The sequence below is a fragment of the Dendrobates tinctorius genome, unplaced genomic scaffold, assembly GCF_039654945.1.
Source record: "Dendrobates tinctorius isolate UK_male_01 unplaced genomic scaffold, ASM3965494v1 ptg000257l, whole genome shotgun sequence".
NCBI classification, from domain to species: domain Eukaryota; kingdom Metazoa; phylum Chordata; class Amphibia; order Anura; family Dendrobatidae; genus Dendrobates; species Dendrobates tinctorius.
The window spans coordinates 1,757,584-1,782,995 of record NW_027361924.1 but is presented as its reverse complement, the minus strand read 5'-3'; the positions used below and the strand labels follow the sequence as shown (position 1 = coordinate 1,782,995).

The window sequence follows — 25,412 nt, the reverse complement described above, 5'->3', positions numbered from 1 at the left end:
AGCAAAATACAATTCTGGCACTGCATTGTTTTAAATTTTTTTTTTTTTTTTACCCTTCACCCATTTTTTTTTTTTTTACGCATGTGGTGATATCAAATAATCGTTTTTTACAGTTGCTTTTTTTTTTTTTTTTTAACCAAATCGTTTTTGACGGTTGCTTTTTTTAAAAAAATACAAAACTTTTTTTTTTTACCCCTTTTATTTATTTCCCATAGTGAATTTGAACCTGAAGCATCTGATCGCTTTGCAGGCTGCTGTGTATGTGAGCTGTGAAATGTCCCTCCTGGGAAGGATTAAAACCCCCTACGTATAAGTTCACTACAGTCCTAACTATATACAGTATGTCCAGTGTATTTTTCAGGACTATAGTAGCAATGCATTTTACTCTGTCGCCTCATTGGGGACACAGAACCATGGGTGTTATGCTGTTGTCCACTAGTAGGCGACACTATGCATAATCTGAAAAAGATTAACTTTGGCTCCTCCTCTGCAGTATACACCCCTGGACAGCGTCAGCCTTCTTCAGTTTTTGCTTAGTGTAGGCAAGGAGGCACACCTAAAGATTTTATTTTTTTCCGACGGATTACAGATGAAGAAAAGTGGGTCTCCAGCGAGACTCCCTGCATGGCTCCTTCCTCGGCCCCCTATTATGGGGTGCCCGGTTGAAGTTGAGATGGCTATTCCCCATGTCGCTCCTTCCCCAGTCCCTCGGGTACTGGTTCGAAGTCGAGACCCCCCTCCTTCCCCAATCCCTTTGGGGTCTGGGTTGAGGTCGAGGCGAGGATGAAGACCCCTGATGGTGACAGACGCACCCTCCCTAATCCCCCTCTGGGGGCATTAGGTTGAGACGCCTCAGGTAGGGTCTGTACAAGGCATCAGCAGCATTCTGCAGCTTAAACAGCCAGGGACCCCAGCCCTGCTGTGGGCTCCTGTTGTGGCCGGGGGAGAGTGCAGGCAGACATGGCACATACAGAGACAGGGCTCCCTGTGCCCCTGTCTCTGCGGCAGCATCAGCTCCATAGCGCCTCAGGGGGGACCCCTCACATGGCCCCGTTACTGCTGGTAGCCCCACCGCTATCCTGCCTCTCAATCCGGAGGGGTGTGGTTCAGATCCGACCCCCTCCGGGACATCCGCGCCGGCCTGGAGCCCTTCCGGGCATCAGGCTTCTAATTTAGACCGCAGCTTCGGCATAGCTGAAGCTGCCGCCTTCTCTCCGCCCCCGGATGACGAATATGACACTCTACAGTGTCATAGAAGGGGCGGATCGAGGCAGAAAGGGCGCGTTTTTACATAGCTAAACTAAAACCTAAACGCACGTTCAAAAGGCGTAACCAAACTCGATTCTGATCCTTTCGGAATTCTTCAGGCTGGTCCGTCTCGTGCCCAGCACAAAATCGTAACCTGTTATGAATGGGTCACCGAGGAGGAAAAAACAACACAAGCCAAGTCTCAGAAAACCAGAGAGGTTGGTAACTATGCAGATTACAGATCCCTGATCTTACCACACAACTAGCAGCAGTCGTGGAGCGTACCTACGATGATCCTAGGCGCCTCGTCACAACCGGAGAGCTACATAAGCCTAAAGCAGGAAAAGAGGAAAACTAACTGCCCCAGAGCAGACCCCAAAGGAAAGACAGCCCCCCACATGTATTGACGGTGAAACAAGATGAAAACACAAACAAAGGCAGAAAAATAGGCTGAGCAAACGATGGGGCCCGACTAACTAGAAAGGACAGGAAAGGAAAGACACTGTCTGCAATCTGCCAAAAACCCTACCAAAATAATGTCCAACACTTTTGATAGCAAAATTAACCCTGAAGTTACTAGACTTCTCCCACTATATCAGCACTCTGAAATATTCTGAGACAGAGCAAAAAGAGGCCAATCTAATAAGGAACCAAAAGGCAAATACAGATAAATAGGATTGGAAATTCAGCACAACCCCAGCAGGGGCTGGCTGACCACAAAAAACTGAATTGACCAACAAGAGCAAGTGTGAACAATAGCAAAAACAAACTTAACTTGAGAAGACTGGAACAGAGCTGAAGTCCAAGACCTGAGAAGCAGACTGAATCACCAGCACCAGGATAGGGCGTCGGCTGTCTTATATCCAGTCTGATACTCCAGAGATCCAATCGTTATCCTCCTCATCAGGTGGCAGATCACTACCAATTAAACCATCCTCACTACCTCCTGTCACCACCAGAGGGAGAACGGAAGGAGAACACTCAACTGGTGGAGCAGAAAATGAGTTCACAACAGTACCCCCCCCCTGAGAAGGGGTCACTGAACCCTCATCCATGCCACCCGACTGATCAGGATGGGCCCGGTGAAAAGCACGAACCAATTTATTGGCATGAATATCAGAGGCAGAGACCCAAGAATTATCCTCCTGGCCATAACCCTTCCACTTAACCAAATACTGGAGTCTTTGTCTAACCAAACGAGAATCCAATATTTTCTCTACCTCATATCTCACATTGCCTTTAACCATTACAGGGTCAGGAGGTGCCGCCACAGGAGCTACTGGCTCAACAAACCTCTTCAACAGTGACTTGTGAAATACGTTATGGATTTTGAACGTAACTGGAAGAGCCAGTCGAAAAGAAACAGGATTAAGAATCTCCAAAATCTTATAAGATCCAATAAATCTTGGAAAAACTCTGGGCCTTTTCCTGAGAGAGTGACAACTTATCCACCACTTGGTCCCATATCTGCTGCATTCTCACAACCACAGTGTCCACACCTGGGCAGGACGAAGATTCCACTTGCCCTGAAGAGATTCGAGGATGGAACCCAAAATTATAGAAAAAGGGTGACATCAAAGTGGCAGAACTAGCTCTATTTTTCAGCGCAAATTCGGCCAAGGGCAAAAATGAGACCCAATCATCCTGATCAGCAGATATAAAACATCTTAAATAAGACTCCAGGGTCTGGTTTGTTCTCTCAGTCTGCCCATTGGTCTGGGGATGAAACGCGGAGGAGAAGGATAACTGAATTCCCAGATTGGAACAAAAGGCTTTCCAGAATCTGGAAACAAACTGGACCCCTCTATCGGACACAATGTCCTCAGGAATCCCGTGTAACCGAACCACCTGTTGTAAAACAAGGGTACCAACTCAGCAGAAGATGGCAACTTTGGGAGTGGTACAAGATGGACCATCTTCGAAAATCTATCACAAATCACCCAGATAAGTCATTCTCTGAGAGACAGGAAGAAAAGAAATAAAATCCATTGAGATATGGGTCCATGGCCTCTTGGGCACCGGCAGGGGCATCAACAACCCACTAGAACGAGAACAGGGTTTAGACCGAGAACAAGTTCCACAGTACTGTACAAAATTCCTGACATCACGAGGCAAGGCAGGCCACCAAAACAACCGACTCACCAAATCTCTGGTACCAAAAATACCTGGATGACCAGCCAATGCGGAGCAATGAATTTCAGACATCACACTCTTCCTCCACTGGTCAGGAACATACAATCTTCCCATAGGGCAACGCTCAGGCCTAGCCTCCTGAAATTCCTCCATGGCGCATCTCAAATCGGGCGAAATGGCAGAAAGAACTACCCCCTCACCTAGGATAGTAGTAGGCTCGGTCACATTAAGAGAATCAGCAAAGAAACTCCTAGAAAGGGCGTCTGCCTTAACATTCTTAGTGCCCGGAAGATAAGAGACCACAAAATTAAAACGCGTGAAAAACAAGGCCCATCTAGCCTGTCTAGGATTCAAGCGTTTGGCCGACTCCAGATAAATCAGATTCTTGTGATCGGTGAGGACCACAACTTGATGTCTAGCTCCCTCCAACCAATGTCTCCACTCCTCAAATGCCCATTTCATGGCCAACAGTTCCCGATTTCCCACATCATAGTTGCGTTCAGATGGGGAAAACTTTCGAGAAAAGAAGGCACAGGGATTCATCTTAGAAGTCACAGGGTCTTTTTGGGACAAAACAGCTCCTGCACCAATCTCAGAAGCCTCTACCTCCACTTGAAATGGAAGTGAGACATCAGGTTGCCGTAAAACTGGAGCTAAAGTAAATCTCCGCTTAAGCTCCTGAAATGCTGAGACAGCCCCAGGAGGCCAGTTCAGCACATCAGCTCCCTTCTTGGTCAGATCAGTCTGTGGTTTGACAATACTAGAAAAATTACCTATAAATTTACGATAGAAATTAGCAAAACCCAAAAACTTCTGGAGGGCCTTCAAAGAAGTGGGCTGAACCCAATCATAAATGGCCTGTACCTTGGCCGGGTCCTTTTCAATAGTCGATGGAGATAAGATAAATCCCAAAAATGAAATCCTCTGTACACCAAAGAGGCATTTCGATCCCTTAACAAACAGGGAATTCTCCCTCAAAATCCGGAACACAGTCCGGACATGTTCCACATGGGAATCCCAATCACTGGAAAAGATCAAAATATCCTCCAGATAGATGATCAAAAACTTATCCACAAAGTCTCGGAAAATATCATTCATAAAGGACTGGAAGGCAGAAGGGGCATTAGAGAGCCCAAAAGGCATCACCAGGTACTCAAAATGACCCTCCGGAGTATTAAACGCAGTCTTCCATTCATCCTCTTGCTTGATGCGAATAAGATTATACACCCCCCTGAGGTCAAGCTTAGTAAACCAGCAGGCACTCATAACTCAGGAGAATAAATCAGACATCAGAGGTAAAGGGTACTGATATTTAACCGTCATTTTGTTAAGGGAACGATAATCAATACACGGTCTTAATGAACCATCTTTCTTGGCCACAAAAAAAAAACAGCGCCTAAAGGTGACGAGGATGGTCTAATATGACCCTTCTCCAACGACTCCTTAATATAGGATCGCATAGCATCATGTTCGGGTACTGATAAGTTGAAAAGCCGACCCTTGGGAAATTTACACCCAGGCATCAACTCAATTGCACAGTCATAACTCCTATGAGGAGGCAAAGACGCAGACTTACTCTCACTAAATACATCAGAGAAATCAGCCAGATAATCAGGAATATCATGAGACTGAGGAAAGGTGGAGAAAACAGGAGCGTCCCTAAGAACACACCGACAACCCCAACTCACCACAGACCCAGATTTCCAATCCAAAACTGGGTTATGAGTTTGCAACCAGGGGAAACCCAGAACAATAGTATCATGCAAATTATGCAGCACCAAAAATTTACAATTTTCTTGGTGGTCTGGGGCAACTCGCATTACCACCTGGGTCCAATACTGAGGTTTATTCTCCGCCAAAGGAGTGGCATCAATACCCCTCAAAGGAATAGGCGTCCGCAGAGGCGTCATGGACAAAGCACAGCGTTTAGCAAAGTCCAAATCCATCAGATTCAGAGCTGCTCCTGAATCCACAAAAGCCTTAGTGGAAAACGTGGATAAGGAGCAGATCAGAGTAATTGCCAAAAGAAACTTAGATTGTATCCTGCCCACAGCAAATGTGTGTGCAAAACGTTTCTCTCGTTTAGGGCAGACAGAAATAGTATGAGAGGCGTCTCCACAGAAAAAACACAGCTTATTACGCCTTCTAAACTCCTGACGTTGCGCCCTAGACAAAACCCCATCACATTGCATAGGTTCAGACATTTGTTCAAAAGGTGGCAGCGCCTCCCATGTAGTTTTACGTTCACGTAAACGCCGATCAACTTGAATGGCTAATGACACAGAGCCATCCAGAGGGAACAGGAAAGCCCACCATAGCATCTTTTACAGTGTCTGATAAACATTTCCGAAAGAGAGCTGCCAATGCACTATCATTCCATGTAGTAAGGACCGCCCACTTTCGGAATTTTTGACAGTACGACTCCGCAGGATCCTGACCCTGGTCTAATGCCAACAGAGTTCTCTCAGCTTGATCAGCAGCATTAGGTTCATCATACAACAACCACAAGACCTGAAAAAATGCATCCACATTAGTCAGAATAGGATTTTCAGGTGTCAGAGAAAAAGCCCAATCCTGGGGATCGCCGCGCAGCAAGGAGATGACAATTTTAACCTGCTGCACAGAGCTCCCCGATGAGTTGGGCTTCAAGGCAAGAAATAATTTACAATTATTCTTAAAATTCATAAATTTAGACCGATCCCCAGAAAACACATCAGGAGTAGGAATCTTGGGTTCAGCAGCATGTGACTGAATGAGATAGTTGTAAATTCCCTGTACTTCAGCAGCAAGTTGCTCCACACGATCAGACAGTTGATTAATCTCCATTAGGAGAGGAAAAAAAAATCCTCCTACGGCCCCAGAGAAAAAGAGGAAAAAATATAATTAAAAACAAAAATCCGACACTTTTTTTTTTCCTTATTAAACAATTTTCTCCTGCTTTTGAGTACCCTAGAATCTGTGGTATGGCTGGTGATTCTGTTATGAATGGGTCATCAAGGAGGAAAAAACAACACAAGCCAAGTCTCAGAAAACCAGAGAGGTTGGTAACTATGCAGATTGCAGATCCCTGATCTTACCACACAACTAGCAGCAGTCGTGGAGCGTACCTATGATGATCCTAGACGCCTCGTCACAACCGGAGAGCTACATAAGCCTAAAGCAGGAAAAGAGGAAAACTAACTGCCCCAGAGCAGACCCCAAAGGAAAGAGCCCCCCACATGTATTGACGGTGAAACAAGATGAAAACACAAACAAAGGCAGAAAAATAGGCTGAGCAAACGATGGGGCCCGACTAACTAGAAAGGACAGGAAAGGAAAGACACTGTCTGCAATCTGCCAAAAACCCTACCAAAATAATGTCCAACACTTTTGATAGCAAAATTAACCCTGAAGTTACTAGACTTCTCCCACTATATCAGCACTCTGAAATATTCTGAGAAAGAGGCCAATCTAATAAGAGACCAAAAGGCAAATACAGATAAATAGGAGTGGAAATTCAGCACAACCCCAGCAGGGGCTGGCTGACCACAAAAAAATGAATTGACCAACAAGAGCAAGTGTGAAAAATAGCAAAAACAAACTTAACTTGAGAAGACTGGAACAGAGCTGAAGTCCAAGACCTGAGAAGCAGACTGAATCACCAGCACCAGGATAGGGCGTCGGCTGTCTTATATCCAGTCTGATACTCCAGAGATCCAATCGTTATCCTCCTCATCAGGTGGAAGATCACTACCTCCTGTCACCACCAGAGGGAGAACGGAAGGAGAACTCTCAACTGGTGGAGCAGAAAATGAGTTCACAACAGTAACCGCTCTCCACGCAGGGACAACCCTCGAGCGGCGCAGAGGCCGGACAGGACCTGGCAGTCGAAAGCAGGCCAGGCAAAGCTCAAAGGAGGGAAACCTCAGACTTTCTCCTCATCATGACTCACGAATTCCGGAAGACACCCCACCAGTAGGCAGACGACTGCTACTCTTTCAGCAGGTCTGGCTGCCTATTACAGAAGACAGGTGGGTCAAGGAAATAGTGTCTTCCGGATACAAGATCGAGTTCACTTCCAGCCCACCGAACCGGTTCTTCCTCTCTGTTCCCCCAAAACCACCAGACAAGGCTCGTCCCTTCCATCAAGCCGTTTCCTCCCTCCTTCAGGCAGGAGTCATAGTACCGGTTCCTGCAGAAGAGTGCTTCTGAGGGTTTTACTCCAATCTATTCGTAGTCCCCAAGAAGGGAGGCAGCGTTCGGCCCATACTAGACCTAAAACAACTCAACAAGTATGTTCGGGTTCGTCATTTTCGCATGGAGTCCCTTCGGTCAATCATTGCGTCCATGGAGAAGGGAGAATATCTCGCCTCCATAGACATACAAGACGCATACCTGCATATACCGATTGCTCCCGCCCATCAGAGATTTCTCAGATTCGCAATCAACCAGGATCACTACCAGTTCGTGGCTCTCCCGTTCGGACTCGCCACGGCTCCCAGAACGTTTACCAAGATCATGGCAGCCACCATGGACGTTCTATACTCCAGAGGCATAGTAGTCGTTCCATACCTGGACGACCTCATCAAGGCTTCCACCTTCAAGGATTGCGAGGTCAGCGTCTCAATCACTATTGACACTCTGGGTCGCCCGGGCTGGTTAGTCAACTTACAAAAGTCATCAACTACCCCGAGTCAGTCTCTGACCTTCCTGGGGATGTTATTCGACACCTCCAGAGGTCTGGTGCTCCTTCCCAGGGACGAAGCACTGGCTCTCCATCTAGGAGTCCGCATACTCCTCCGCAATTCCCTCCGATCTCTCCGGTTTGCCATGAGAGTACTCGGCAGGATGGCAGCAGCAATGGAGGCGGTACCATTTGCCCAGTTTCACCTCAGGCCTCTTCAACTAGCCATCCTCAAGTCCTGGGACAGGAATCCTTTCTCCCTCGACAGGGAGTTCCGGCTAACATCGGCAACCAGGAGGTCCCTACATTGGTGGCTCAAGCCTCCCTCACTTGCAACGGGAAAATCCTTTCTCTCAGGTCAATGGAAGGTCCTGACCACCGACGCGAGCCTGACAGGTTGGGGTGCTGTGTACCTACATCACAAGGCACAGGGCAAGTGGTCACCAGTGGAAGCGAACATGGCCATCAACATCCTGGAAATTCAGGCCATCTTCCTGGCACTGAGAGCTTTTCGTCAATTACTGACAGCCTGTCATATCAGAGTACAGTCGGACAATGCCACGGCGGTGGCATATGTGAATCACCAAGGCGGGACCCGCAGTACCCAGGCGATGAGAGAAGTGGCACATATCCTCCACTGGGCGGAAGACACGAGGTCGGTACTCTCTGCGGTCCACATTCCGGGTGTGGACAACTGAGAAGCCGACTTTCTCAGCAGACAAGGAATGGACTTGGGGGAGTGGTCTCTCCATCCCAAAATTTTTCACCAGATCTGCCATCGCTGGGGGACCCCGGACGTGGACCTAATGGCATCCCATCTCAATGCAAAAGTCCCCAAATTCATGGCCAGGACACGCGATCCGCGGTCGCTCGGAACAGATGCCCTGATTCAGGACTGGACCCAGTTCCAGCTTCTGTACATTTTTCCACCTCTCCCCCTGATATCCAGAGTCGTGAGGAAGATCAAACAAGAGGGAGTTCCAACCATCCTGATCGCGCCAGACTGGCCCAGACGTACATGGTACGCCGATGTCATACAACTTACAGCAGACGCACCCTGGCGTCTCCCCGACCGTCCCGATCTTCCACCAGAACTCAGGGGCCCTCAATTTGATGGCGTGGCCCTTGAGACCTGGGTTCTAAACCAGGCAGGGCTCTCACCAGATGTCATTAGAACTATGATCAGGGCACAGAAGCCAGCCTCCGCCAAGATCTATTACCGTACCTGGAGAGCTTTCTTTAACTGGTGCGAATCCTGCGGCCAGATCCCACTCCCTTATTCCCTCCCAAAAGTTCTTGGTTTTCTTCAATCGGGCCTGGACGCCAGGCTATCCCTGGGTTCGCTTAAGAGCCAGGTGTCAGCGCTCTCAGTGCTTTTTCAGAGACGCATTGCTGACAAGCCACAAGTGAGGACTTTTCTCCAGGGGGTCTCCCGATTGGTTCCCCCCTACAGATGTCCACTGGAGACGTGGGACCTCAACCTGGTCCTGACAGTATTGCAGGCACCACCTTTCGAACCCCTTAAGGAAGTCCCACTCCGCCTTCTTTCACAGAAGGTGGTCTTTCTGGTGGCAATCACCTCGCTACGCAAGGGTGTCTGAACTGTCGGCACTCTCCTGCAGATGGCCCTTCCTGGCCTTTCACCAGGACAAGGTGGTTCTCCGTACGGTTCCATCCTTCCTTCCGAAGGTTGTGTCCAACTTCCACCTCAATGAGGAAATTTCACTGCCATCCCTTTGCCCGGTTCCGGTTCATAGAGTGGAGAAGGCTCTGCATACGCTTGACCTCATCAGGGCTTTGCGTATATACGTGTCTAGGACTGCACCCTTCCTGAAGTCTGATTCCCTTTTCCTTCTGCCGGCTTCCAAAGCTACCCTTACTAGGTGGATTAAGTCCACCATACAAGAGGCTTACCGCCTTAACAACTCTCCTCTTCCGGCCGGTATCACGGCACGTTCTACGCGGGCGGTAGGGACCTCCTGGGCCATTCGGCACTAGGCTTCGGCACATCAAGTGTGTAAGGCGGCCACCTGGACTAGCCGACACACGTTTACGAAACACTACAAAGTTCATACCCAGTCCTCTGCGGACGCGAGCCTGGGTAGACGGGTTCTGCAGGCGGCAATGCCCCAAGTTTAGGGACCTGTCAGCACAATATTCGTCCATTGCTTCCCACCCAGGGACTGCTTTGGGACGTCCCATGGTTCTGTGTCCCCCAATGAGGCGACAGAGTAAAGGAGATTTTTGTGTACTCACCGTAAAATCTCTTTCTCTTAGCCTCTAATTGAGGGACACAGCTCCCACCCAGTTGCCCTTACGGGCCGTTGTTACGGTTGAGTTCTCATATTGTTCTTTGAGCTCGTACATAGTGGCCTTCTTACAGGCATGGTTATGTTATTTTTGTTATGTTCCTCCTAATGCTTTTGCACAAAACTGGAGAAGGCTGACGCCATCCAGGGGTGTATACTGCAGAGGAGGAGCCAAAGTTAATCTTTTTCAGATTATGCATAGTGTCGCCTCCTAGTGGACAGCAGCAATAACACCCATGGTTCTGTGTCCCCCAATTAGAGGCTAAGAGGAAGATTTTATGGTGAGTACACAAAAATCTCCTTTTTTTGTCCCCCTCCCCCCCCCCCCCCCCCCCATTACAGGCGTTTCACAACACGGCAGAGCTGATCCTCATCGTTCAAGCAGTCGTCCGGTACATGATGGCCACCATGCCACCTCTGAAAGGCATGCTGGAGCTGATTGCAGCATTTGGGGTAAAGATTGCACCTTTATTAGTAACTGTGAAATAAGCAGGACAAGAAGCCCCTATCACCTGTGCCGCGTCCCCTGTAACCTGCCACCTTAGCCCATTTCCAGGGGACATCTCTCTAGCAGTCCTATGCACTCGAAGCAGAGACTGAGGCTTCCATTGTGTAAGGAAACCTGGGAGACCGAGCGCGACAACGGCATGCTATTGCAGCTGGGCGTTAAAGGGGGGACCGGCTCCAAATTATTATTATATCGAAGCACAAAGCTCTTATTTAAAGTGACTTTTATTAGTGTCATCCGATATTGGAATTTTGCCTAAACTAAAAGGAAAAAAGGTGATGTATCCGGTGTTGAAATTCCATTTAAATGATCTGTCATTTCAGTCCGTCTCATCTGGTGGCCAGTGTAATGACGAGCAAAATATACAAAGTACTTTTTTTTTTTTCTCCCAAAATATTTCAGATCCCCTAAATACTCTCCAACGTGCTGTCTGCGAGTTGTTTCCCACCTGTGTACCCTCTGGGGGCGGAGCTTTGCTGCGTTACAGGAAGTGGGGTGGGGCTTTTATCGTTTTGCAGGAAGTGGGAAGGGCTTTGCTCATTACAGGAAGTGCTGGGGGGTTCTCGTTACAGGAAGTGGGGGGCAGGGCTGATTTTGTCCGGCATAAGAGAGAAGATGGGTTTTCTGTTCAGTGTTGGCAAGCCATTAGAAAATGGCAGGATCATGCCAGAAAGAGAGTTCCAGTACCTATAGTGCTGGCCAAATGATAGAGGAACCATCCACTTACAAAGAGCGGTTCACAAGTTACACAGCATGAGAATTGGGACATTTTCCTTGACGTATTAGACCTATTTGAAACCTATATGTAGACCAGAAGAATGAGAATAGGGGGCTACACCAATAGTAGAAAAGGCCAAACTAAACGGTGCGCTCACCAGTTGCCAGAAAAGTTATACCGTAGTTTATTAAATATTCACACGTGATATTTAAAGACGCCCACATCATGATTGCGAAAAAAAACTTAACAAATTAGACAGATTAGATGAAAGAATTATCATCACTGTATACTCTAGCTTCTGCGGGAGGCGGCTGTCAGACACGGCCAGACTCCACATAGAGAAGGCAGAGATGGTTAATTATGGTCGCTGCCTTCCTAATCGCTGCACAAGCGCTGTGTGCACAGAATGGGAAATTTGAACGCCGCTTCCTCCTCCAGACCCAGCAACCACATGGGAAGGAGAGAGCTGGAAGTGCTCGGACCTAGAAGACGCAGACATCTCTGATTGGCAGCCAGGAGGCTGAATTTACCCTGAAACTGGGGCTAATAAGCAAGCCTCAGTTACAGGGGAAATCGGATTAGGGAAAAAAAAGAAAAAAGTATTGTCGAAATGGTCCCTAAAAATCTTTTATGACCTCATGGGGGGAGGAGGGACAGAGTGTGTGACATGAATAAAAAAATAAATATGCGTAAAAATCGTAAAATGTTCCTGGTCAGGAACTGGTTAAATATGGACATATCGGAGCGGTATGTGCAACAACGTCAGCTTTACCTCGTGTGGGATGGGAGAAGCAGGAGCGTGCGTCGCTAACTCGTGTGCGAACTGATGGCTAAACCTTGAGTTCTTGGTTATTTGCTGCAACAGCTGAATCACTGGGCGCTGTCGCTCCTGATCGAGGGGATCAGCTCAATGTCGGATCTGCTGTATCAGTTTGTGTCCTGTGTGAACAGAGAGCTGCACGAGGAGGAGCAACGAATATTAGATCTGTAAGTCCACCGTTATTGTTTTGTTTTTTTTATTTTATTTTCATGTTCTGAACATCTTCCTCTTCCATTTCTATCAGATTAATAAACCGGGGACCTAATTACGTGTCGCACCTTGTGCCCGTGTTTCTCCTACACCCCAGCGAGGGCTTGCGATCTGTCGGCTTTTGTTTCATAGATTTCATCTTGAAGAACATGGCGCAGTAAGTCCTTCACTTATCTATCTAGGCTAAGTATAAAATGAGCAGCCGCAATGTGCCGCCATCGCGAGGCCTTAAAGGGACGGTCTGGTGAAGGAAAAGGCAGATTTTCACATAGGTAGTAAGAGCGGATCATCAATGGTCGACAGCAGAGACCACCGAATAGAGGTAGAGATGGGGGTAATATTCTCAGCTCCTAGTAAGTGCTCACTATGATAACACGAGCTGCCTCTAGGGGGCACTCACGCTATGCTTTTAAAAGATTTAGTGAGGGGTGTTATGTGGTAAGGGGGAAATGAGCGGAAGAACAACAGCAACCGAATCTAATGGACATTTCTTATTATTTCAGTATTCCATGGTCAGGAACTCTCGGCAACTGCCTGGAGATGAAGGTAAGGAAATGAACGTCCTGATCCAGCAGAGGGCGCTGATGTATCACATAGGACTGCCATAGGGACAGTGAGTGCAGCTGGTGATTCCACCAGCAGAATAGTGAGTGCAGCTCTGGAGTATAATACAGGATGTAACTGAGGATCAGTAATGTATGTACACAGTGACTGCACCAGCAGAATAGTGAGTGCTGCTCTGGAGTATAATACATGATGTAACTGAGGATCAGTAATGTAATGTATGTACACAGTGACTGCACCAGCAGAATAGTGAGTGCTGCTCTGGGGTATAATACAGGATGTAACTCAGGATCAGTAATGTAATGTATGTACACAGTGACTGCACCAGCAGAATAGTGAGTGCAGATCTGGGGTATAATAATGGATGTAACTCAGGATCAGTAATGTAATGTATGTACACAGTGACTGCACCAGCAGAATAGTGAGTGCAGCTCTGGGGTGTCATACAGGAGGTAACTCAGGATCAGTAATGTAATGTATGTACACAGTGACTGCACCAGCAGAATAGTGAGTGCAGCTCTGGAGTATAATACAGGATGTAACTCAGGATCAGTAATGTAATGTATGTACACGGTGTCTGCACCAGCAGAATAGCGAGTGCAGCTCTGGAGTATAACACAGTATGACTTTAGCGTTTGTTAGTTTCCTGTATATAACGGACAGTCTAGTACAGATATGTTTACATCCCCCTGAACACATCATATCTCCTCATCCAATATTCTCTCTGGTTTACACTGACTCTTTTCTCCTCACAGGTTCTCCCCGTCTCACACAATTTTAGTATCAGCCAAGGAGAACATACAAGGCTGGTTGCAAATATCAGAAGATTGATAACCAGATCCTAACACCCCGCCGGCGCCCCCTGTGGGGATGGAGGGGGATCTCTGTATGCAGCTCTACAGTAAAATGTCGCCTGATGTTTGCACATTTATCAGTCGGTGGCGTTTTGTTCTTCCTTCTCCCCATAGTCGCTGCCATCTAATTCTCACGCTGAGTTCCATCATGGATGCTAGATGTGTGCGATCCATAATCACAGGCTGATCTCATAAGTCTCGGTAACATTCATTTATGTAAGTGTGTCTCTGGCAGGCGCGGGAGCTGGCACTCAGTCACGGCCGGCAGGTGGTGTCAGCATTAAGCGCTTGCCCTTTTATTTTACATATTTTATTACTGCCATCCTGTCTGATGTTGTGCGACGTGATCTCCTCCTGTCGGAAACCTGAATGACTTCTATCATCGCTTCTCCGCTCTGTCTGAACTTTAGTGACCCCTTTTAATGAGGATCATCCCCGGCCCTCTGTGTAATCATTGCTTCCCATTCTGGAGCCTCTGTAGCTCCTCCTGGAAAGGTAGGATTCTGGTCCCGTGACTGCCAGACCAGACCACTATGAACCTCCTACTGCTCGCCAGCATCTGCGGCTTCACTTCTGGCAGGAGGAGGTTTGCAGGGCTCCAGTTCAGCAGCCATGGACTAGTAACAAGAGTCCTGCAAAACTTTTTGCTCTTCTCTAATGGGACTGCGTTGACAACTGGGTGTTAACTTTCTTTTTGTCTAAAGGACGTGTACCACCAGTCAGTCCAATCAGAGCTGCCATCATCAATTATGCGTGCCGCTACACACCCATAAGGCATGATGAGAAAATGAATTCATTGTCAGGAGGTGTAACAGAGGGACGGCTGTACTTACCCAGGGAAATGCACACCGGTCAGGAGAATGTTAACTTCTCCATTTTTGCCAGCACTCCCCATTAGCACTTGTTAACTTTTTTGCCCTCTTCGCCCCGATATCCATTCCCGTCCTCATAAGTGTGAAGTTAATGAGATGTGAACGTCCATTTTTGTCGTCTGTGGAGGGATCACCCGTGGTCAGAGCGCCCTTTTATGACTGCGGCAAATTCTTGGCCAACCCCGGAGGTCGTCGCATCACAAGAGAAGTGCAGCAGGAGACCCCGAAGGGTCTGTAGTATGACGATCAATGGAGACCATTACTACTTAAGAGACGTCGGCGGTGTCGGTCACCTATGCCACCATCTGCGACACGAGAGGGCATGGCCGACAAGGGTCGGAAGAATAGCAGTGGGGCACGTTATACGGGGGTCACTACACTTTAGATACCACTTCACAGTATAGTTATACGCTTCAGTGTTTGGTTCACTTCTCTACTCTAATCACAGCCAAATGTGGAATTCAAAAAATAATTTTTGTACTTCTTTTGTACTTCTGACCTCACATTTGCTGCTGGTTCAGCAACAGTATTTAGGGTTTACTCCTGAGGTGTCGACGTCATACACGAGGACTTGTATGTTCAAGATTGGGTCTAGAAAAAGCTCTCAATTTTGCATGCAGCTCTGCATGTGACTGGAGTACAAAGATGTAGCTAGAAAAGATGCCCCGAGGTGTAGAGATCGCAGCTGCCAGGCACAGACCGGCAGTTTCCTTCCCTCTTCAGCGTCAGGTGTCCGTAGTCTCCCACCATTTTCTTGTCGTGCCGAGGTGTCCGTTTTGCCCATCTGTCTTTTATTGTATATATCATTATATATTATGTATGTTTACATCTGTATAAATAAAGCTGAGTTTAAAGAAAACCTGATTATCTGGTAACGGTGGTGCCCATCAGGGGCGACGTGTGTGATCAGTCACGGCATACAGGGGATGTGTTGGAAATGGGCAACTGAGCAGGGCAATTAGTGATGTCCAGACGACTGGAGCAGAGCGTTACCAAAAAAAAACAAATCTTTTGGGGTGTTCCCGGTATACGGCAGGTCTTGTGGTGTGTTCCCGGTATACGGCGGTCTTGTGGGATGTTCTCGGTATACGGCGGGTCTTGTGGGATGTTCCCGGTATACGGCAGGTCTTGTGGGATGTTCTCGGTATATAGCGGGTCTTGTGGGATGTTCCTGGTATACGGCAGGTCTTGTGGGATGTTCCCGGTATGTGGCAGGTCTTGTGGGGTGTTCCCGGTATATGGCGGTCTTGTGGGATGTTCTCGGTATACGGCGGGTCTTGTGGGATGTTCCCAGTATACGGCAGGTCTTGTGGGATGTTCTCGGTATATAGCGAGTCTTGTGGGATGTTCCTGGTATACGGCGGGTCTTGTGGGATATTCCCGGTATACGGCAGGTCTTGTGGGATGTTCCCGGTATACGGCGGGTCTTGTGGGGTGTTCCCGATATATGGCGGGTCTTGTGGGATGTTCTCGGTATATGGCGGGTCTTGTGGGGTGTTCCCTGTATACGTCAGGTCTTGTTGGGTGTTCCCGGTAGACGGCAGGTCTTGTGGGGTGTTCCCGGTATATGGCAGGTCTTGTGGGGTGTTCCCTGTATACGGCAGGTCTTGTGGGGTGTTCCCTGTATACGTCAGGTCTTGTTGGGTGTTCCCGGTAGACGGCAGGTCTTGTGGGGTGTTCCCGGTATATGGCAGGTCTTGTGGGGTGTTCCCTGTATACGGCAGGTCTTGTGGGGTGTTCCCTGTATACGTCAGGTCTTGTTGGGTGTTCCCGGTAGACGGCAGGTCTTGTGGGGTGTTCCCTGTATACGGCAGGTCCTGTGGGGTGTTCCCTGTATACGGCAGGTCTTGTGGGGTGTTCCCTGTATATGGCAGGTCTTGTGGGGTGTTCCCGGTATACGACGGGTCTTGTGGGATGTTCCCGGTATACGACGGGTCTTGTGGGATGTTCCCGGTATACGACGGGTCTTATGGGATGTTCCCAGTATATGGCAGGTCTTGTGGGGTGTTCCCTGTACACACCAGGTCTTGTGGGGTGTTCCCTGTATACAGCAGGTCTAGTGGGGTGTTCCCCGTATTCGGCGGGTCTAGTGGGGTGTTCCCGGTATTCGGCGGGTCTAGTGGGGTGTTCCCGGTATACGGCGGGTCTTGTGGGATGTTTCCGGTATATGGCGGGTCTTGTGGGGTGTTCCCTGTATACGGCGGGTCTTGGGTGTTCCCTGTATACGGCGGGTCTTGGGTGTTCCCGGTATACGGCGGGTCTAGTGGGGTGTTCCCGGTATTCGGCGGGTCTAGTGGGGTGTTCCCGGTATTCGGCGGGTCTAGTGGGGTGTTCCCGGTATTCGGCGGGTCTAGTGGGGTGTTCCCGGTATACGGCGGGTCTTGTGGGGTGTTCCCGGTATGCGGCGGGTCTTGTGGGATGTTTCCGGTATACGGCAGGTCTAGTGGGGTGTTTCCGGTATACGGCAGGTCTAGTGAGGTGTTCCCGGTATACGGCGGGTCTTGTGGGGTGTTCCCAGTATATGGCGGGTCTAGTGGGGTGTTCCCGGTATACGGCAGGTCTTGTGGGGTGTTCCCTGTATACGGCAGGTCTTGTGGGGTGTTCCCTGTATACGTCAGGTCTTGTTGGGTGTTCCCGGTAGACGGCAGGTCTTGTGGGGTGTTCCCTGTATACGGCAGGTCCTGTGGGGTGTTCCCTGTATACGGCAGGTCTTGTGGGGTGTTCCCTGTATATGGCAGGTCTTGTGGGGTGTTCCCGGTATACGACGGGTCTTGTGGGATGTTCCCGGTATACGACGGGTCTTGTGGGATGTTCCCGGTATACGACGGGTCTTATGGGATGTTCCCAGTATATGGCAGGTCTTGTGGGGTGTTCCCTGTACACACCAGGTCTTGTGGGGTGTTCCCTGTATACAGCAGGTCTAGTGGGGTGTTCCCCGTATTCGGCGGGTCTAGTGGGGTGTTCCCGGTATTCGGCGGGTCTAGTGGGGTGTTCCCGGTATACGGCGGGTCTTGTGGGATGTTTCCGGTATATGGCGGGTCTTGTGGGGTGTTCCCTGTATACGGCGGGTCTTGGGTGTTCCCTGTATACGGCGGGTCTTGGGTGTTCCCGGTATACGGCGGGTCTAGTGGGGTGTTCCCGGTATTCGGCGGGTCTAGTGGGGTGTTCCCGGTATTCGGCGGGTCTAGTGGGGTGTTCCCGGTATTCGGCGGGTCTAGTGGGGTGTTCCCGGTATTCGGCGGGTCTAGTGGGGTGTTCCCGGTATACGGCGGGTCTTGTGGGGTGTTCCCGGTATGCGGCGGGTCTTGTGGGATGTTTCCGGTATACGGCAGGTCTAGTGGGGTGTTTCCGGTATACGGCAGGTCTAGTGAGGTGTTCCCGGTATACGGCGGGTCTTGTGGGGTGTTCCCAGTATATGGCGGGTCTAGTGGGGTGTTCCCGGTATACGGCAGGTCTTGTGGGGTGTTCCCTCTATACGGGCAGCACGGTGGCTCAGTGGTTAGCGCTGAAGCCTTGCAGCGCTGGGGTCCTGGGTTCGAATCCCACCAAGGACAACATCTGAAAGAGTTTGTATGTTCTCCCCGTGTTTGCGTGGGTTTCCTCCGGGCACTCCGGTTTCCTCCCACACTCCAAAGACATACTGATAGGGAATTTAGATTGTGAGCCCCATCGGGGACAGTGATGAAAAATGTGTGCAAAACTGTAAAGCGCTACGGAATATGTTAGCGCTATACAAAAATAAAGATTATTATTATTGTGGGGTGTTTCCTCTATGCGGCAGGTCTTGTGGGGTGGGGTGTTCCCTCTATACGGCAGGTTTTGTGGGGTGTTCCCTCTCTACGGCAGGTCTTGTGGGGTGTTCCCTCTATACGGCAGGTCTTTTGGGGTGTTCCCTCTATACGGCAGGTCTTGTGGGGTGTTCCCTATACACGGCAGGTCTTGTGGGGTGTTCCCAGTAAACGGCAGGTCTTGTGGGGTGTTCCCTGTATATGGCATGTCTTGTGGGGTGTTCCCTGTATATGGCAAGTCTTGTGGGGTGTTCCCTGTATACGGCAGGTCTTATGGGGTGTTCCCGGTATATGGCAAGTCTTGTGGGGATTTCCCTGTATACAGCAGGTCTTGTGGGGTGTTCCCAGTATACGGCAGGTCTTGTGGGGTGTTCCCTGTAAATGGCAGGTCTTGTGGGGTGATCCCTGTATACGGCAGGTCTTATGGGGTGTTCCCGGTATACGGCAGGTCTTGTGGGGTTTTCCCTGTATACGGCAGGTCTTATGGGGTGTTCCCGGTATACGGCAGGTCTTGTGGGGTGTTCCCGGTATACGGCAGGTCTTGTGGGGTGTTCCCGTTATACGGCAGGTCTTGTGGGGATTTCCCTGTATACAGCAGGTCTTGTGAGGTGTTCCCGGTATACAGCAGGTCTTGTGAGGTGTTCCCAGTATACGGCAGGTCTTGTGGGGTGATCCCTGTATACGGCAGGTCTTGTGGGGTGTTCCCGGTATACGGCAGGCCTTGTGGGGTGTTCCCGGTATACGGCGGGTCTAGTGGGGTGTTCCCGGTATACGGCGGGTCTAGTGGGGTGTTCTCGGTATACGGCGGGTCTAGTGGGGTGTTCCCGGTATACGGCAGGTCTTGTGGGGTGTTCCCGGTATACGGCAGGTCTTGGGTTTTCCCGGTATATGGCGGGTCTAGTGGAGCTTTCCCGGTATACGGCGGGTCTAGTGGGGTGTTCCCGGTATACGGCGGGTCTAGTGGGGTGTTCCCGGTATACGTCGGGTCTAGGGTGTTCCCGGTATACGGCAGGTCTAGTGGGGTCTTGCCGGCATTCGGTGGGTCTAGTGGGGTGTTCACGGTATGCGGCGGATCTTGTGGGATGTTCCCGGTATACGGCGGGTCTAGTGGGGTGTTCCCGGTATACGGCGGGTCTTGTGGGATGTTCCCGGTATACGGCTGGTCTAGTGAGGTGTTCCGGTATACGGCGGGTCTTGTGGGGTGTTCCAGTATATGGCAGGTCTAGTGGGGTGTTCCCGGTATACGGCGGGTCTTGTGGGGTGTTCCCTCTATACGGCAGGTCTTGTGGGGTGTTCCCTCTATGCGGCAGGTCTTGTGGGGTGAGGTGTTCCCTCTATACAGCAGGTCTTGTGGGGTGTTCCCTCTATACGGCGGGTCTTGTGGGATGTTCCCAGTATACGGCGGGTCTAGTGAGGTGTTCCGGTATACGGCGGGTCTTGTGGGGTGTTCCCGGTATGCGGCAGGTCTTGTGGGTTGTTCCCTGTATATGGTAGGTCTTGTGGGGTGTTCCCGGCATACGGCAGGTCTTGTGGGGTGTTCCCGGTATTCGGCGGGTCTAGTGGGGTGTTGCCGGTATTCGGCGGGTCTAGTGGGGTGTTCCCGGTATACGGCGGGTCTAGTGCGGTGTTCTCGGTATACGGCTGGTCTAGTGGGGGGTGTTCCTGGTATACGGCGGGACTAGTGGGGTGTTCCCGGTATTCGGCGGGTCTAGTGGGGTGTTCCCGGTATTCGGCGGGTCTAGTGGGGTGTTCCCGGTATACGGCGGGTCTTGTGGGATGTTTCCGGTATACGGCAGGTCTAGTGGGGTGTTTCCGGTATACGGCAGGTCTAGTGGGGTGTTCCCGGTATACGGCGGGTCTTGTGGGATGGTCCCGGTTTACGGCGGGTCTAGGGTGTTCCCGGTATACGGCGGGTCTATAAGTGTGTTCCCTGTATACGGCAGGGTCTTGTATGATGTGCCCTGTATACTGCAGCTCTTGTGGGGTGTTCCCGGTATACGGCGGGTCTAGTGGGGTGTTCCCGGTATACGGCGGGTCTTGTGGGATGTTCCCGATTTACAGCGGGTCTAGTGGGGTGTTCCCGGTTTACGGCGGGTCTTGTAGTGTGTTCCCTGTATACGACAGGGTCTTGTATGGTGTTCCCTGTATACAGCAGGGTCTTGTATGATGTTCCCGGTATACGGCGGGTCTTGTGGGATGTTCCAGGTATACTGCGGGTCTTGTGGGATGTTCCCGGTATATGGCGCGTCTTGTGGGGTGTTCCCTGTATACGGCTGGTCTTGGGTGTTCCCAGTATACGGCGGGTCTTGGGTGTTCCCAGTATACGGTGGGTATAGTGGGGTGTTCCCCGTATTCGGCGGGTCTAGTGGGGTGTTCCCAGTATACGGCGGGTCTTGTGGGATGTTTCCGGTATACGGCGGGTCTAGTGGGGTGTTCCCCGTATTCGGCGGGTCTAGTGGGGTGTTCCCCGTATTCGGCGGGTCTAGTGGGGTGTTCCCTGTATACGGCGGGTCTAGTGGGGTGTTCCCGGTATACGGCGGGTCTTGTGGGAGGTTTCCGGTATATGGCGGGTCTAGTGCGGTGTTCCCTGTATACGGCGGGTCTTGGGTGTTCCCGGTATACGGCGGGTCTAGTGGAGTGTTCCCCGTATTCGGCGGGTCTAGTGGGGTGTTCCCGGTATTCGGCGGGTCTAGTGGGGTGTTCCCGGTATACGGCGGGTCTAGTGGGGTGTTCCCCGTATTCGGCGGGTCTAGTGGGGTGTTCCCCGTATTCGGCGGGTCTAGTGGGGTGTTCCCTGTATACGGCGGGTCTAGTGGGGTGTTCCCGGTATACGGCGGGTCTTGTGGGATGTTTCCGGTGTACGGCGGGTCTAGTGGGGTGTTCCCTGTATACGGCAGTGTCTTGTATGATGTTCCCTGTATACGGCAGGGCTTGTGGGGTGTTCCTGGTATACGGCAGGTGTAATTTTCCCTTATGTGGCAGGTTTTCTGGAGTGTTTCCAGTATGTGGGTTTTTGTTCATGGACACACAGTTTAGTGCTTACCATACTTTTGATAAGGGATTACCGGTGAAATGGGGGATGGAAGTTATGGGTGCCCAAGTCTCGTGGACTTTATGGGGCATTATGATTCCACAGAGGAACGAGGGTAGCAGAAATTGTTGAAATTTTTCCACTGGCTGTGATAGAATGGTGTCAGATCACACGAAGTATCACGGCAACTATAGAGAAGTGTGCGAATGTGCCGAGTATAGCAGCAGGATGAAATGATGTCAGAATATGCAGAGTATGACAGATTGCTGAAAAAGGGGCTGAGTTGCCCCAGGCTGGTCAGATCGCCCGTGCTGACCCCCGGCTAACGCTGATGGCACACACGTGAACATCAGAACAGGACCCGGAGTAATGGTAGAAGACGCCGGGTCTGATGGAACATGTGGATGGCCGGTGTATGTGTCGTCTACCTGAGAAGAGATGGCGCCAGGTTGCACTATAATAACATGATGAGGCAGCAGAGGCCGTGTGATGGGCAATGTTGCCTGGACCTTTTTCTGATCATATCGGACACATTCTCCACCTTTTATCCTGCTGTGCAGCGTGTGCTTGTAATGACCTTTTACAGCTGTTTTTGATAATGTTGCATTTACAGATCACAGAATGATATACAACCATGAAACCCCTGAGGAAGCCGTCATCTGTGGCGAAACGCCTGGATCTTCTCCCTCTGCCAGCTTCTCCTCTGTCTTATTGGTACATACGTCTGCACCTTTTTTAGCACTTTACCTCGTGTGGTTTTACTATATACTAGACTCGCAGTTTTTCTTTACCCGGGTTCATTGGATCAGAGGTGTATGGAGAAGGGGGCAGTGCTGGCCATGTGAGTGGCATGATACATTGTGTGTGAGCACAGGGCATGTGCAGGGGGGCGCTCAGCCCCATCTGCTGGGCGGTGTCAATCTGTTTGAGAAGCCTATAATCTTTGCTTTGTATATTGCATCCTGCTGGTCTGTCACAGCCGCGTAGTCCCCTGTATTACAGTGGCATGTAAAAGTTTGGGCACCCCTGGTCAAAATTACTGTTATTATGACCAGTTAAGCAAGTTGAAGATGGAATGATCTCTAAAAGGGCTAAAGTTAAAGATGACACATTTTCTCTGTATTTTAGGCCAAAAAAATTATTTATTGTCATTTTTTACATTTTAAAAATTACAATAAGGAAAATAGGCCAATGCAAAAGTTTGGGCACCCTGCATAGTTAGTACCTAGTAGCACTCCCTTTTAAAATATCACAGCTTGTAAACGCTTTTAGTAGCCAGCCAAGAGTCTTTCAATTCTTGTTTGATGGATTTTATCCATTCTTCCTTGGAAAATTCTTCCATTTCTGTGAGATTCCTGGGTCGTCTTGCATGCACTGCTATTTTGAGGGCTAGCTACAGATTTTCAATGATGATCGAATCGGGGGACTGTGAGGGCCATTGAAAAACCTCTAGCTATCGCCTTTTGAGGTAGTCTATTGTGGATCTTGATGTGTGTGATCATTATCCATTTGTAGAAGCCATCCTGTTTTCAAATTCAGCTTTTTTACACATGGTGTTATGTTTGCATCAAGAATTTGTTGAAATTTCATTGACTCCATTCTTCCCTCTACCTGTGAAATGTTCCCTGTGCCATTGTCTGCAACACAACTCCAAAGCATGATTGATCCATCCCCATGCTTAATGGTTGGAGAGATGTTCTTTTCCTGAAATTCTATGCAATTTTTTCTCTGCACATACCTTTGATCATTGCAACCAAAGAGTTTTATTTTAACTTCAATGATTCACAGGACTTGTTTCTAAAATGCATTGGGCTTGTTTAGATGTTCTTTTGCATACCTGTGATGCTGAATTTTATGGTGAGGGTGCAGGAGAGGTTTTCTTCTGATGACTCTTCCATGAAGGCCATATTTGATAAGGTGTCTCTGAACAGTAGAACAATTACCACAACTCCAGAATCTGCTAAATCTTTCTGAAGGTCTTTTGCAGTCAAGTGGGGGTTCTGATATGCCTTTCTAGCAATCCTACAAGCAGCTCTCTCTGAAATTTTGCTTGGCCTTCCAGACCTTATCTTGACCTCCACTGTTCCTGTAAACTGCTATTTCTGAATTACATATTGTGAAAAGAAAAGGGGGAGACAGGGCGCTTCCAATGCGTAGGTCTGTATGGAAAGTAGATGAGTGCACAGCAAGTGTTAGGCTCACCTGATAGGGTTGTGAGAGTCACAACACTATAGTCGCATAAAACAGCTGCAGCAGTCTGCACAAGGTCCAAGGACTTGGTACAAAGAGAAGGCTGGTAGTGCAATAAGAGACTGCGCTGCTGTGGTAGAATTCAAGATATCTTTATTGCCAACGCGTTTCCTGAGCCAGTCCCAGCTCACTTCATCAGGGCATGTTACAGAAGATCATTGCAGGGGTATATATACATAAAAAAAAAAAAGAGGGAGGCGCCAAGAATAGTGGGGTGACACCCCACTATTCTTGGCACCTTCCCCCCTTTTTTTTTTAATGTATATATACCCCTGCAATGATCTTCTGTAACATGCCCTGATGAAGTGAGCTGGGACTGGCTCAGGAAACGCATTGGCAATAAAGATATCTTGAATTCTACCACAGCAGCGCAGTCTCTTATTGCACTACCAGCCTTCTCTTTGAATTACATATTGAACTGAGGAAAGGACAACTTGAAAATGCTTTGCTATCTTTTTATAGCCTTCTCCTGCTTTGTGGGCCTCCACCATTTTCATTTTCAGAGTGCTAGGCAGCTGCTTAAAAGAACCCATGGTGGCTGTTTTTTTGCACAAGGTTAGAGGAGGCTATGTGTTTCTAAACCTGTGGAATCTGCATCAGCTGGCCTTTCCTAACATTGAGGGTGAACAAGCCATATCCCTTACAGGCTAATTAAGGTCTGAAACCTTGGTCAAAGTTATCTGAGCACACAAATCTCCAAAGGTGCCCAAACTTTAGCATCAGACCATTTTTCTTTTTGTAATTTTTAAAATGTGAAAAAAATTACAATGTGTATTACTTTTTAGCCTAAAATACAAAACAAATGTGTCATCTTTAACTTTAGGCCTTTTAGAGATCATTTTATCTTCAACTTCCTTAACTGTTCACAATAACAGTAATTTTGACCAGGGGTGCCTAAACTTTTGCATGCCACTGTATATACATGGCCTCACAATGTAACGGTATTACTTATGGGGTCTCATATTTTCCTTGATCGGCAGATGTCACCGATTCATTAATATTTGGCAAAGGGACATCGTAATCAGCTTATGCCAGAAAGTAGAGCCGGATCCACATCATGCACGGGATAGAAAATAAATCTCCATATCTAGTAAGGATTACATTTTTCTGAGCGGGATAAACAGACTTTCCCCTAAGTACCCCCCTACTGTGCGAGCCCCTAATGCTTCTATAAATCTTACTACAAATCTATCCATCCCAGGAGGGGCGAGGACAAATGTATGTCCAAGGTGAGAAATACAGACAGCGCCTGCTAAATATCTGCAGTATTCCTATACATGGTAGGCGGTATTATAGTAGTTATATATGTGTACATAGGGGCAGTATTATAGTAGTTATATTCTTGTACATAGGGGGCAGTATTATAGTAGTTATATTCTTGTACATGGGGGCAGTATTAGAGTAGTTATATTCTTGTATATAGGGGGCAGTATTATAGTAGTTA

General features: G+C 49.1%; 1 protein-coding gene across 1 annotated transcript in view; it reads left to right on the top strand.

The window, feature by feature from the left end:
• LOC141069114 (uncharacterized) overlaps positions 1–15,758 on the top strand; it is a 28,568-nt gene extending 12,810 nt beyond the window's left edge. The window contains exons 16-20 of the mRNA XM_073558432.1: positions 10,696–10,806; positions 12,445–12,566; positions 12,644–12,766; positions 13,113–13,155; positions 13,929–15,758. Coding sequence (XP_073414533.1) covers positions 10,696–10,806; positions 12,445–12,566; positions 12,644–12,766; positions 13,113–13,155; positions 13,929–14,018 — 489 coding nt within the window. The 3' untranslated portion in view covers positions 14,019–15,758. The remainder of the gene's footprint in view (positions 1–10,695; positions 10,807–12,444; positions 12,567–12,643; positions 12,767–13,112; positions 13,156–13,928) is intronic.
• The last annotated feature ends 9,654 nt before the right edge of the window (positions 15,759–25,412 follow it).